Below are 14,893 nucleotides of genomic sequence, written 5' to 3'. Positions count from 1 at the left end.
AAAACAGTGGAGGATACTGAAAACGTATCTCCCTCCTCTTTGCCTTTAGATGACTCATTGGAGTGTCATAAATGTTGTAGCTGGTTGACCTTTTCAGTCTTTTCTTTTTCCCTTCATAGGACAGCAACTCAAAAAAACAAAGGTTCTCTTTTTCTTTTGGATACTCAGTATTCAAGGAGGTAGAACTCCGCTATGGTTATTTTGCCTTTTGGCTAAAGCTGTGGACTAAAAGAGGCCAAAAAAATTTTCATGGTATCCTCAGCTTTTGAGTGTCGACTCCAGCTTTTGGAGTCTTTTCTCCAAAGCGTGCAGTTCTTTGTTATGCTTCTGAATACACAGAAGCATGTCACTTGGTTTGAGACCGTGAAGACAATTAGCTAGAGAAGATTCCATAGAGAACCTTCTAGCTAGAGAAATGTTCCTTAGCCTGGTTAAATCTGAAATTATGATTAAACAATGGCTCAGGGAAAAGGGATGAGCAAGGTAAAAACAAAGGCAGATATTGATTATCCAGAACAAAGTAAATGTTTTCCTGAAGACATTCTTAAGAAAATTTTGGAGAAGAGTGAAGCATGCTTGTTAAGAAAAACATTTTGATATGTAAGCTTTCAAATGTGTCTTAGAAATTGTTAGCTCTTAATATACCCTTGACAGCCCTGGCAGAAAAGTATGCTGAAAGGATATTTCTCCATTGAGAACATCCCTTACCAAATACAACGCAAGTATGTTGCTGAGGAATCTTTAGTTGCATAGCGTGTAAGAAGAATTAGATGAGTTGGAGCAGTTTTGAGAAGGCTGAGGCCAGGAAATACAGACTTGAGAGCTCTGTCAAGTCATCGCACCATCACCTCATTAGAGTCAGCATGACACCTGGCTGATCTGGGATTTTTATGTCCTTGTTTGCTGTCTGTTTTCATCTCCTTGGTCTGTGCAGCAGTTCTGCTGGAGAGGACTCCCACTGGCTGCAATCTCAGTTCTCTTCTGATTGTCTTCCCAATAAAGGGAATGAGGATATCCAAAGAGGATAAATTCCTGCTCCAAGTTGGAGAAGGCTATCCATTTGAGAGCCAGTGTCCTGATTGGAAAAAAGAATCAATGGATCTTGCAATAGAAAGGACTTTACTGCATATTCTTGACAGTTTTTAAGAGGGGAAAACAAAGAGGAAGATCAGGAGGTGTCAGGAAGAGTCTAGAACTCACCTGACTCTTCAAGGAGTACAAGAATTAAGAGTGCAAGGTTTTGACTTCTGCCTTCCTAGAGACTCCTGTGTTAGTAAACAGTACAAAGTCTTTTGGCATTCCAATGAAGGTCCATAGTTGAAAAGGTTTCCAATTTATCCGTGGGGAACTTAAAAGTAACTTTCTCTAGTTAGGACTTTCATCTTCTGTGACATTCTTGTTAGTGTTAGTAGACTGAAAATATCTAATTATTCTTGGAATGACACGTGGTTCATTCCTTAACTGAAATGTCTATGTATTGTGCTGATGGATGGTCAAAAAGTCCTAGAATTATTCTGATCCAGGACTGCACATAAATAAACATAGTGCAGAAGCAATCTTTGATGGCAACAGCAGTCCCTCTTAATGATTCTTGTGTAATTCAAACCCCAGCAGTTCCTCTCATACTAGAAGGGACGTTTATTCTCTTAATTTTGCCATGATATGAACACATCTCAAATACAAGAGCAGTACAGTTCGGATTTAGAGAGCAAATAAATATCAGTATGTTTTCTATTTCAATTTTCTTTTCCAATTCCTTCTTTTGATGAAATGCCTACACCTGGAAATTCTTTTTCCATGGCAGTATCATTCAGCATTTCAGTTGCTGAAACATACTTACTTGGTGGGGAGAGCGATTCCTTAAACAGTCAGTGTACTGCTCTGTCCTAGTTTCCTGGAATGTTAAGTGGACTAAGTTGTAGTGGAGTGGTGTGTCTTATTTCATTTTTAAGTAAAAGCACTCATATTTTTCCAAATCAAGTATTTTTTCTGGTTTCTGCAAATCAACATTGCCACTGTTAATTTTAGGGGAGGAAGAATGTGTTTTTTCCTCTTTACTTGCAGTCTTTGAATCTTAAAATCTTGTATGAGACAAAAAAATTATTACCTGAAACTTACCTGCTGAGACTGACTTTATGCTCTTTGTGCCACCAAAAATATTACCAAATATCACAGCTTCATCAGACTCTTTATATCTTATATATCAGAGATATAGTTGCTGTCATGAAGTAATTTATTTGTGGTTGTCTTAATGTGTTGGTTTCAAACAATTGTAGAGATAATAGTTTTAGGTAAAAATGCTATTGACAAGCCTGAACTGCTAGCTGGTATTTATAGAAAGACAAGTGCAAAACCAGCATATTGTTTGTCCCAGGAAAAGAGTAATAATTATCTAAAGCTTCTTATATTTTAAGAAAAAACTGAGCTACAGTATATGTATGAACTCAGCTGTCTGGATTTAAGACAGTTAAATGTTTCCAATGTCTAATTAAAGTTTAGTTGCTCATTTACTCAGTGCAGCTCTAGAAGAGTAACTGAAGTAAAGTTACTTGGATTTGCAATTTAAAGAAGGTGCAGGAAATATTGTTGTGAATTTTTAACAGTTAATCATGTTCGTCATCCACCTTTCCAGAGAATATCCTTTAAGCTGAGAGTTCAGAAAATTATTTCACTTGAAAATTGCTTTGGAAAATGAATTTTGTAAGAGTAGTTGTGTTTTAGCATAGACTTAGAAAAATCTTTGTAATCATAAATTAAAGGAAAATTAGCCTTTGTTAGTTTCAGTATGCTTGCCAAGTAGTACCATATCTTTAGTGTCCATAGTCAGAATTAGGTGGTAAGTAATATTTTTGCAAACTTAAATTTTCAGACTTGCTTTAAACTGTCCAGTTCTCTCTCTGTCAACGCTCCCAAAAGTTAACTCTGAAAATTAGGTTTCTCGTCTATTTACAATAATCATCTAAATTATCGAGAAATTACCTAGTAAGTTTTAACAACTACTGGTTACATTTATTCATTGACATTGATTGTTTTAATGCTAAAATATAAAACTTTCCTTCTAGTACTGTTCCATTGGGATCTGATCAGATTCTTCTACGAGGAGCTCAGTTGAGAAATACTCAGTGGGTTCATGGAATAGTTGTCTATACGGGACATGACACAAAACTTATGCAGGTTTGTCACTTGGATTTACTCTAAATCATCTGTTTTGTTACCTTATTATGCTGTTATACAGCACAGAAAATCCTTTCAGAAAACATGGCTAAATTCAATATAGTAGTTAAAATGTCAGTAATAGAGTATCTTTCTTATGAAGTAAAACGAATAAAAATAAAGCACTTTCTTGTTATTATTAGTCACTTAGCCACAGAGTAGTTTTTTCACTAGTAAGCATATTGGCTGATTCTAGTTTGTAACTTGTGTTTTGAAAACTATTTTGTTAGCAAATTGGATCATTATAGTTTGCCTGTTTATCTTTCTTTATTTTTGACTGCTCCTAAAACTGTCCTCTTGTGGAGCTTTCTTTCAAGTACCAAGGTAAGCATTCTTGTCAGAAAACAAAGTGAAATGAAGAGGGAAGAGAACCATTCTCAGACTATGAAATTACTTTTCCTAGTGCTGTTTGAAATATTAAAATTGAGATGCATTTGAGAAAAAAGAATGCTTTCAAATTGGTCATGCATGTCTCTTATTTATTGCTTTTCTGATTTGTAGAACAGTTATTTGAAAAAGTTCACTTGTTTGTATTAGAAATTGTCTTCTATAGCACTGATAAGATGTATGCACATTCCTTTTTTACTGTTAGCTGTTGCTGTTAGAACTGTTCTGTGTGATTGTTTAAACTGCTTGTGACACAAATCTAAAGCTCTAACTCATGGATTCATAAGCTGCTGCTTTTTTTTTTTTTCCCTTTTGAGTGAAACAGTAACACCATTGATGATGATGATATATCTGGGAGAATATTTAGAAAAGGATGCAGTAACATGTAATTTGAAAAGTGAGGACTGTGTGTACCTCTTCTAATATTTAATAGCCACTGTTGGTTTTTGTCTTTTGCAGAATTCAACAAGTCCACCTCTTAAGATGTCCAATGTGGAACGAATTACGAATATTCAGATTCTGATTCTGTTCTGCATCCTTATTGCCATGTCTTTGATCTGCTCTATTGGTTCAGCTGTATGGAATCGAAGGCATACTGGAAGAGACTGGTATCTTGATCTAACCTGTAAGATGTAAAATAATACATGACTATTTTAGTGTTCAGTTGTCTTTCATATTTGGAAAGGAGTATGATTATCATCCTTTACACAGTGTGGTTTTTATCAGTCTTTCTTTATTGGCTGGTGACTAAATGTACTAGGCTAGGTATGTCACAGCAAGTATTAAATTTACCTTAATGTACCATCTGAGCTCTTCCTAAAGTCAGGAAGGGGAGCTTTGTTGTTCTACATCTTTCAGTCTCTACATCTCTGCTGCTCAGCAAGATCTGTATCAGCATTCCACTGGCATAAACAGTCAGTTTCCTAGACATCAGATTAAAGCCATTTTCAGCTGTTACTGATGGATTACATCTAAAGCTGTAGTGACTTCTCTGAATTTCTAAGCTCCCTCATCCCAGGAAATTATGCTTTGGCTTTATAATTTTTACTGTACAGGGATCTAACCTAATTATTGGCTGCCAACATCAGATCCTAGCAATCTGCTCCTAAAGAAAATAAAACAGGCACAAAAGATCTCATCTAAGACGTTATACTGGGCAGCTGTACTCACGGTGGATGCAAGGCAATGATGTGGGCCTTTACGGCAGCAAGCAACATACTGGCATAATTTGACCCTCAGTGAGAGAATTAGATTTACAGGAAGTTTTCATAAATATACTTTGTGGTCAATTATTCATGTTTTCAGAATTTCTTACGGTGAGCCTAGAGCCCTCTTTATTTAGGCAGTAGAAGTAGACTTTCTGCTCCTGAAGCAAGAGTCTTGAATACAAAGCTGCTGAAGGTAATCATCAAAGTAGGGATTATGGAGTAAGGGGGGTGGGGGTGGGGGGGTGCAATCTTAAAAATTTGATTTGAAGGCACTGTCCTAAATTTCTGTTGAACAAAACAGTTGTTTGCATTTACAATGAACTTATGTTTGTTGGGAACCTTGCTTCTCTTCTTTTTGAAGCTGAGGAAGAAACTTTTTTTTTTTTAAGGAAGAAATGTAATTTTCTTATCTCCATCTTGAGGTGGAAAAAGTAAAATCATTAATGGAATATTGACAATTTCCAGTAATATTAAAGGGTAGCTTTAGATATGCTTCATCACTTGTTATTTTTCATCTGATTCTTCTTTTCAGTGCATTTTGGGTTTTGGTTTTGTTTTTTTTTTTTCCTTTCTGGGAAATGTAAAAGTGTTCAGTATATGGTGATTAGTACAGTAGTGAAGACGTTCAGAAACTTTGGTTTTAGTGCTGAAAAAGAAACATGAAATAGTGGCCATTGATATTTTGTGTGTTCTCCAAGTGATTATACTTGTCAATTTGTTTTCTGATATATGCCTCATGATTAAATGAAATTGTGTTGGGTTTTGTAAGGTATGCCCTTTAAGACTACATTCACCTCATAGTAGTTCTTGTAGCAGGTACTCTTAATATATAAGAAGCAATTTATTCCCCTTTAGCTATTTAATTTTTATGTTGTAGTGAAACAGGTTCCCAGCAGTACCCCATCTTTCTGAATGCCATTAGTATTTAGTTAGAACAACCTGTTGCCTGTGGATGATAAAAAAAAAAAAGTGGTAATGTTAACAATAAGTATCAGAATATTATTTTTTTACAGGTAGAAATAGGTATCAAACTTCATTTAATCTCAGTAGTCATTATTGAGAATGTCAATGTCATGCTGAGTGTTAGCTCTCTGGTCATTGAGACTTGTACTTCATTTCATGCTGGAATTTCTATTAATGAAAGTATCTAAAACCTGTTCTTTTGGGTCTTAGAATAGCAACCAGATCCATATTTCATAGGCAGTGAAAACCTGTCTGAGGGTGTTTTTCTTTGAGAGATCTTTGAATACAGACAGGCAGGCTACCTCTTCTGCCCTTTTGCTGTACTGGAGAGCAGACTGCTATTTCCCATTCACATCCTCTGAGATGCTACTACTAGAGTTATCTAAAACTTTCAAAGGAAAATGTAGTACAAAACTGCATGTTATATATGTTAATATTCACATTTCCAGTTCTTTTGAACTTTCATTGCCACGACAACTCTCTAATTTTCATCTCTTCTTTCCCTGTGGTGTGAATTTACCTTTTTCATAGTATTTTGCTGGGGTGGAGAGCGGGAATAGGAAGGGTGAGGGGGGGCTAGAGGAAAAAAATTAATTCCACTCCACACTTCCCCCTTTAAAAATACAAAATTATAAAATTTGGAGTTTAGAATTTGGTTGCTATATATAGCTATTCCCAGATTATTATCTTAAAAGGCAGCAAAAGAAGGAATGGTTGGTAAGTTTGCTTTTCAGAAATTGGAGAAGATGGCAAAGATGTCTAAATTTGAACTCCACTTTATAATACAGATCCTTCACTCTTATGAAGGTCATAATTACAATATCACTTGCCTATAAATAATTCTCAAGTTTCTTCTTAGACACAGAACACTTCAAAAATCATTTTAAAAGTTAATGCAGTACTCTGAATACACTTTATATACTTACTTTTAAATATGGTCTTAAATGTTTTTATTTGCTTTGTTTTTTTGGCAGATGGTGGAGCAAGCAACTTTGGATTGAATTTCTTGACTTTTATCATACTCTTCAATAATCTTATTCCGATCAGTTTGTTGGTTACGCTTGAAGTTGTTAAATTTATCCAGGCATATTTCATAAATTGGGTAAATATTATTTTTGTAATATGCATTGACTTCTAAAATCAGATAGTTTACAAATAAGTGAAATGATTGATTGCTTGTCTGTATATACATTTTTACAGACTTTTTTCTTAATGTAAACACCTAAGTATGCTGTTTATTTATTATTACTGGAATCTGAGAAGGTAATAATAAATGATTTTGTTGTAGTGCTCCTATACCTGCACTAAATTGCTTTTTGGAACATGTTTTTATGTGCTTTGTACTTATTATTAACATCCAGGTATCAGTTTCATCCAGAATGCTCAGAAGAAACTGTTTCGCAGTGCAGTGGAGTATTGTCCAGTTTCACTTCTTCTTTCTAAGTGCAGCCCATGTTTTGGGCTTTTTATGTATTTTGCTGATTTTTCCCACCACCACCACTGTAGTTTAATGGGGATTTTTTTTTTTTTTTACAAAGCCAATGTCCGTTAGGATTATTTCTTACAAAATATATAAAGATCATTTTGGCGTCCTTAAATTTCTTTTCTTAGTGAATTAATAGAGAAAAAGAAGGGTTTACTCTGGTTGGGGTCGGGGTGAGGTATTCTCCTTAAAGCCTTGTAAGTGCTTTTAATAGTATGCCTTCAATTTTTCCGGTTTTTCCAAATGTAAATTAATCATACCATTCTGAATTCTTTAATCTGATTCCTTGGTCAAATGTGTGAAATAAAGTTGTTTGTGTGAGATATGATGTCATGCAGATGTAGATAACAGTGTATATAGTAGCAGTTGAAATGTATGCTTTATTTTAAAAGTTAAATCTTTTTGTGATCAGTCAGCTGGTTTTGATTTCTTCATTTCTTTTGTGCTATAGAGCAAATTGTTGACAAAGAAGAGAATGTAATGAAATTATTCCTATATGTTTTGTATTCTAAAATAAATACTCAACAAAGACTGATCCATTTTGAATGTGTGGATTGGCAAATGTCTACACAACAAATCCGAAAGATGGTTTTAACTTCTGTTCCCTGCCCATTTCACATTGTGAGGAATTTGTTGTCTTTAATTTAAGTTAATCTTAATTAAACTTAAAGTTTAATCTTAATTAACTTAAAGTTAATCTGGGCATTTATTATCTTAAAAATTATCTTTGTGTGTGCATATCATATTGGTATGGAGAAGTTGGTCATCTGCAATCTGTTGCACTACATTGGCATACTTCACAACGTTTTAATCTTTTTTACTGTCTTTAAAAATAAACTCTGATTTACTTTTTTGTTTTTTTAACAAGTAAATACCAAAAAAAAAACCCCACCACTTACAAAGTACCCTACACTTATTGTGTACTCTTAATTTATCTTCATGTTTTTATCTCAAGGTATATTTATCTTGCTATTTAGAAATGACTGTTTGCGCATACAATATAAATAGATAAGGCTGACTTCTCTTTAAGTGTTACAATGTAGTATTTCTGCTTGTTGCTAAATCTACAACAGTTTTTCAATAACATAAATCACTGGAAATAAGCAGAGTAAAATCTCAAAGAATCATAGAGATTTTTGTTTTAAAGAGGAATTCTAATTTTTTGGCGGGGAGTCTTGGAAGAGATCTGATCATGTCTGTGGCTTCTCATGTTGAATTGTCATAAGTAGATAACTTGTATTCCTGTTCAGTCTGCTACTCTGAACTTACCTTTTCTATTTCTATACTAGATATTTTGTAATAAGTTATGGAAGGCTAATTTTTATAAATATACTTTCTTTTATCTGTAGGACATAGACATGCACTATGAACCTACGGACACTGCTGCAATGGCTCGTACTTCCAATCTCAATGAAGAACTTGGACAGGTAGAAAAAAAATACTGATTCTAAGTCTGTGTATTGAAAATTATTCATGTGAGTTTACAATCTAAATTATTAAAATGTGATGATTACTTAAAGAATACTTATATTCTTGCCTTAGTCTTTGCTTAGTTCTATTCTTTTTTTTGTCAGATATTTTTAAAAACACTTTGCAATATGTGAGAGTTAAATTTTTGAAACCGGTATTAAATGTACAAACACTGCTTTATGTATCAGCGTGCATGTGGTAATCACAGAAGATTGAAGCATATCATTAAAATTATAAAATGAGAGGAATTCTGAGCATTAAGGCTGTCTGGCACGAAAATTTAGTCTCTGTTTATACACTGTGATAGTGTGCATCTTCAATTTTATTTTTTCTTTCCACACACTCTGCCTTGCTCAGAAGAGACAGTGGTTGTGCTCTAAGCTTGAAGTTGTGGTTGTATAAATTCCCTCTTTTTTTGCCACTGAAGATTGGAAGTAGTCAATGGAACAGGAGCTCACGGCTGAATTAAGCCCTGGAAATTTGGACTTAATCCTTTGTTTTGCTTTAGAGTTCTCTTTCAATACTATAAAATCAGTTAGGCTTTTTACAAGAGGTCATGACTTTGTAGAAGTGCGTCTGGGGCACAGAACGTGCTTCCAGAAGCAGTACACATTATATTTGCTGTTTCAACTGACTGTATTTGCAGTCTTCCTTTAAAAACATGCTGAACATTATGCTTTCTGTTACACTGACTGGTGATGGTAAACTGATTCTGTGGAAAAAATACTATGTGCTCATTTAATTGAACTGTATTATACACACAAAAATACAATTCTTGCATTTCCTAACCTAGAAGTTTTCCTAAGTAATTCTTTAGTTTATTGCATGGGAAAGTAAAAGTTTTTAGCTTTCCAAGAACAATAAATAATAACATAATTTTAGCTGTGTAGCAACCAAGTCTTGGAGACTAATATTAAAGAGATCTGCCTTTTGGGAAAACAGTAGTTGCAGGTTACCATATTTGTAACATTGGTCTACACAGAGGAGGACAGGACCTTTGCCTACTGGGTTTAAGGAGTATGTGCAGATAGCAGAAAAATTTGTTCTCCTCCTATCCTTAAAGGGGGGAGTACAAGCTCCTCTAGTGGTGAAGAAAGTATTGAATCTTAGCTTTCCTTCTGTCTCATTTTATGCAAACTGGATGTTTTTCCCTCTCTGCAGTTATTGTTATTCACATTCCCAGACACACTCATTCTTTTTTACTTCAACAGTTCTTGCCTTCATTTCTCAAGTTTCTCATCAAAGGCTCCTTCACCATCAGGATCGAGCCAGACTTCTTGGGATCTCCACTTTCACTTTTCTGACAGATTCTTAATTTGAGCAGATTTTTGTAGGGAGACCAAAGGACTCTGCTAACAAAAAAGGCAGGTGTCTTCTCTGAAGTACATGAGGCCTGCAGATAAAGAAAAGAAGATTTCCCCCAAGAGATCTTCAGGTTTTAAGAAAGGCAAAACTTTGGTGTTTGGAAAAAAGGTTGAGTTTTCTTAGCTGCAATTCCTGCTTTCCCATTCTGCCCACACAAAAAAAAAATACAGTTTGAGGCATAAACCTGGCATGGAAGATTTCTTTTAACTGCTCATTTGGCTAAGTCATAATCTGTCAGAATCAGAATCTTTAAATAGGAGATGCTGAGTAAATTTTACTAATACGTAGCCGTATTGCCTCCATGTATAATGCAGTTAATTCCTAATAAAGAATACCATGATTTTTTTTTAATGAGAAATAAATTTTAATGAATTAAAGTTGATGTTTACCTTTGACTAATAGAGCCTTTGTTTCATCACAGACCATTTCTCCACATAAGAACTTTTTTCTTAAAATTAGATTTGAACTAAAATTAAATATACCACAGATACATGTATTTCAGCTTTAATTTTTAAAATACTTTAGTAGTTTCTGGAGAAGAAGGCTTTATGATGTTAGGAAAATAAGAGACCTGGAATAGGTAGAAAGAAACGTATTTTTTCTATTCCTGCAACTTGGCACTTCTAAACTGTTCATTTTTTACTAATGTTTTGGTTTGAAGAATATATTTCTATGTCAAAAAGAGGGGTTTAGAAATGCATTTGATACTTTTCTTTTACCGTATTGCTTTCTGTCAGAAATGGAATATTTTGCTAGCAGAGCCATTGGTCTTCACTAGTTTCTTGCATTTCAGCAGTACGAGGGATAGTTAAGTATATCACCATGCACTGAAGCAAGCTTAAGCTTTCTGACATATCATTTCATTTGGAAATGGGTATCAATACTGGGGGTTTTCTATAAACCATGAAGATTGCAGAACTGGTAAAAATATTTAGTGTTGATAATCATGAATTGTACTAGTAAATAACTGCTGAATGTTAATGTATAATAAGTTTTATCATTCATTTAGGTCAAATACATATTTTCTGACAAAACGGGTACCCTGACATGCAATGTCATGCAATTTAAGAAGTGTACTGTAGCAGGAGTTGCTTATGGGTAGGTATTTTTCATCTTCTTTTCTTTAGCTGTGTGCCTTTCTTTTCCTCTGCCTGTACATATGTACCTGTGCATTAATACTGCAGTTAAAATAAACTTATGCCTAGCAATATCTACAACTAGGAGTCACTTTGTTTGTGACTATAAAATGTTGCTTATAAGATGTATCATCACTTCAGTCATGACATCTCTTTGCTTTCTGCTGGAGCACAACTTCAGTATGCATGTTTTTTTTCTATCGCTCGGTCTGTTTAATGTTGTTACTAAAAAGAAGTCTTCCCTCATACTTGCAAAAACTTGTATCATTTTCCATGCTTCATATTTTATGACACATGCTCTTGCACTAAATAATACGCAGGATGAACAAGAATTTGAATTAACTGTACTGTAGCATGAACTACAGTACTGTCACCACCATCCAAGTGGCTTTTATGAATATTGTTATAGTGGCGTAACTCCAAATATCAATATTGCTATTAAGAAATCTCTCCAAATAAGCATTTTACTATTTCTTTGTCAACAGTTGCAGCCACCTTCTTCAGCAGAGTTTGTAAAAGCCTCAAACTTCTATGACTGTTTACCTGAAAAAAATTCATTAGAGCAATAAATAGACCTGAAGCATCTAAATGCTGTTGTGGCGTACCAGTATGTGAGATGCTGCATCTGGGCAGATCTCGGAGCATTCAGTAGCCGATAATTAGACACCACTTGAACTGGATGGAGATCAGGCAGAGATTATGAAATTAAGTGTTGGGCTTGTACTAGAGGTGATGATTTGGCTTTTGTGGCTTTATCATTTGGATCCCTTTGAAAATCCTAATTTTTAGGGCTCTAGACTTTCTGTTTTGAAAAAACTTGGATCCTTAATGCATTAACTGATGGGTTTTTTACTTAACAGTTGTAATAAAATATGGTTCTAAACCCTGATATTTCAAATATGTATATAAATGTGTGTGTGTGTATATAGGGCTCAATTTCTATATAATGAGCTAATTTTATGATTTCAGAGAAAATGCTCTGAGTTAACTATTTTCAAATGTTTTTTATGCCAATTTTTAATATATATGTATATAAATGTGTGTGTGTGTATGTATATAGGGCTCAATTTCAATATAATGAGCTACTTTTATGACTTCAGAGAAACTGCTCTGAGCTTACTATTTTCAAATGTTTTGTATGCCGACTTTTTAATATAAAAAAAAATACATTCATGATAATGGCACTTAAAATCAGTATTTGGTTCAGTTCATTATGTATCTTCATCTGAAGTTGGTATAGAAAAAACTCTAAAATTTCTCCTTTATGAAACCTAGGTGTGAATATTTTCTTTAGAAAAAACTTCTTGATTTTTTTTCTTGCTATGCTTTCCAGCTCCCGTGTTCCCAATTTTGAAGACATAGACCAGTTTTCTGATTAGCATCACTGTTTAGAAAGCAGAGTTTCTCTGTACAGTGAATAGTCATTACAACATCTGTCGTAACTACTCGGAGAACAGAGTCACTCTGTCTTTCTGTATTGATGCAAATGAGAAGCCAGGAACACAGAAAAGGGTGAAAGTGACTGTTCCATCTCCTGTGCCTCTTCAAGTGTGTTATAAATTGTCATGTATTCAAATGTGTCATCACAGGGCAGAGTCCTTCATGTGCAATGGCTAGCTTTGCTCATCAGCATTTTGTGAACTCAGCCAGACAAACTGCATTAGCATGACTTCAGATAATTAAAAAAACTACCTTTTGTGTAATGAGAAACTGTAACAATGTATATATACTGAAATATAAAGCAAGATTTGTAAAGAGGGCAAATGCCTTTATATGTGCTGGTGTAAGTTAGGAAGTAGACAAGCTTTCAGTTGGAAAAAAAAATGCTCATTTATAGTTTATGAAGCCTCGAGAAACGTCATATTTTTGCAATGTTTTGCACTAGCAAAATACTTGGTTGAAATACCTTTAAAACTTTTTTAGTAATTTAATTACATTAAGTAACGTCTTTATTATACGTGATCCGCTTTTTTAGCCTTTGTGATTCTTTTTCCTCTCCCTGTTTCTGTTCTTCCCTTACTTCTTGTGCAGCCATTGCCCTGAGCCTGAGGATTATAGTGTTCCTTCAGATGATTGGTAAGCTCTAAAGATCATTTAGTATGTGGTGTTTGCTGAAGATTCAAACTTAAAACCACTGAGTGAGATTTTTAGAAACACAGCTAAATGTGAGATATTTTACTCAAAAGTTAATTTAGCTTGAAATTGACGCAGACCGACAGTGTCTTACACAAATTTATGCCATCAGAATTCTGCAGCATTAGGTTGGGTACTCTGGAATAGAGTTGCTAATAGGGTCACTGAGGTATAGGACAGTTACTGACAATACTGTACAATTCAGAATTGCATATTGGAAAGTTTTGTCATTTAAGGTAGTTGGTATTATGGTAACTTTGATCACACTTTTCTACTGTTATTAGTAAAAGGTTAATAATAACCTCTAATGTGTTTGGAAAAAAAGTCTGTATTTGAGAGTGAAAAAATACGTAGTAAGTTGTTATTAATATTTTACTTCCTATAGATAGTTTTAGAATATTAGCACTACCTAGTTCTTAACTGAAACTGAGATTAAAGCACCCAAATACACTTGGGGCTAACATTAATCTCTTAATAGGTACCTCAGGAAGGACTAAGTCTTGGCTTCTTTTCTGCTGCCGTCTGCATGATGCCTTCTACTTCTTCATCATACTTTCTTAAACTAAGTATTTGCAATACCATTCAAAATAAGCTTAGCTAGGTAGGGGGAAGAGTGTCATTTACAGTCTTTAAATTACAACTGTTGTATTTGTTGAAAGTCACAGCAAAGTATGTCACACAAAACTGCAATGTGTTGTCATTTTATGTTTAAAAAGTTGGAAGGAAAAAAACTGCTTTGCTAGATTAGAATTAACAATTCTTTCTTTAGATTTTGAAAAAATCTGAAACATCCTCCCCACATACACATAAAAAGCAGCATATATGCAGACCACAGAGTCTTACCTGACCTGAATATCCTCATCTGATGTAGCAGCAAGATGTTTCCAGCAAAGATGTACAAGTGTGCTTAACTGCACACAAGTTTCATCAAAATAATGCAGTGCTTACATGAAATTAAGCATCCTTGGTTATATTTATGAAATAAGACTGGTTTTGACTAATATGCATCAAAATCTTTATAAGCACATCTGAAATGGTTAAACTGATGCTTGAACAGTAGTTTAAAAAAGTAATTCCTTTTTATAAGCAATGAATATCTTGTAAATACTTATGAAATGAGATACTTAAGAAGAAAACATTTTGTATGTAAATCTATTGTAATTAATAGAATCTGTTTGTGACAGTAACATTTCTAGTCCTAAAATGACTAATGTACTGAATTCCAAATCATTTTAATTTTTTTTTTTTCCTTTTTCATATTAGAAAGAATTGTTTTCCAGTTTGACACAAGATATACTTGCAAATATTTTTTTCCTTTTTTAGCTCTGAGAATCTGGAAAATATCTTGAAGTCTTTCTTTCAGAAAACTTTAAGCAAACAAAGCTTGAACCTGAGACTGTAAACAAATCTGGAGTTGTTAACATTTGGCACTTCGATCTATTTGCTTTGCATTTAAAAAAAAAAAAAAAAGGCTTGGTGAATAAGGCTGCTTTGAATGTCTGACTTTAATAATAGGTTTTTAGAAAAAGTAGTCC

At 34.0% G+C, this 14,893-nt stretch overlaps 1 protein-coding gene across 2 annotated transcripts in view; it reads left to right on the top strand.

Moving 5' to 3' along the window:
* The window catches only part of ATP8A1 (ATPase, aminophospholipid transporter (APLT), class I, type 8A, member 1), a 110,177-nt gene that overhangs the window by 21,040 nt on the left and 74,244 nt on the right, over positions 1–14,893 (top strand). For both annotated transcript variants that reach the window (XM_009884958.1, XM_009884959.1), the window contains exons 9-14: positions 3,063–3,174; positions 4,060–4,225; positions 6,746–6,873; positions 8,604–8,681; positions 11,099–11,187; positions 13,257–13,301. In XM_009884958.1, the coding sequence (XP_009883260.1) occupies positions 3,063–3,174; positions 4,060–4,225; positions 6,746–6,873; positions 8,604–8,681; positions 11,099–11,187; positions 13,257–13,301 (618 nt within the window). The remainder of the gene's footprint in view (positions 1–3,062; positions 3,175–4,059; positions 4,226–6,745; positions 6,874–8,603; positions 8,682–11,098; positions 11,188–13,256; positions 13,302–14,893) is intronic.

Source organism: Charadrius vociferus, unplaced genomic scaffold (genome assembly GCF_000708025.1).
Source record: "Charadrius vociferus isolate BGI_N301 unplaced genomic scaffold, ASM70802v2 scaffold134, whole genome shotgun sequence".
NCBI classification, from domain to species: Eukaryota; Metazoa; Chordata; class Aves; order Charadriiformes; family Charadriidae; genus Charadrius; species Charadrius vociferus.
This window is presented reverse-complemented; position numbering and strand designations above follow the sequence as displayed.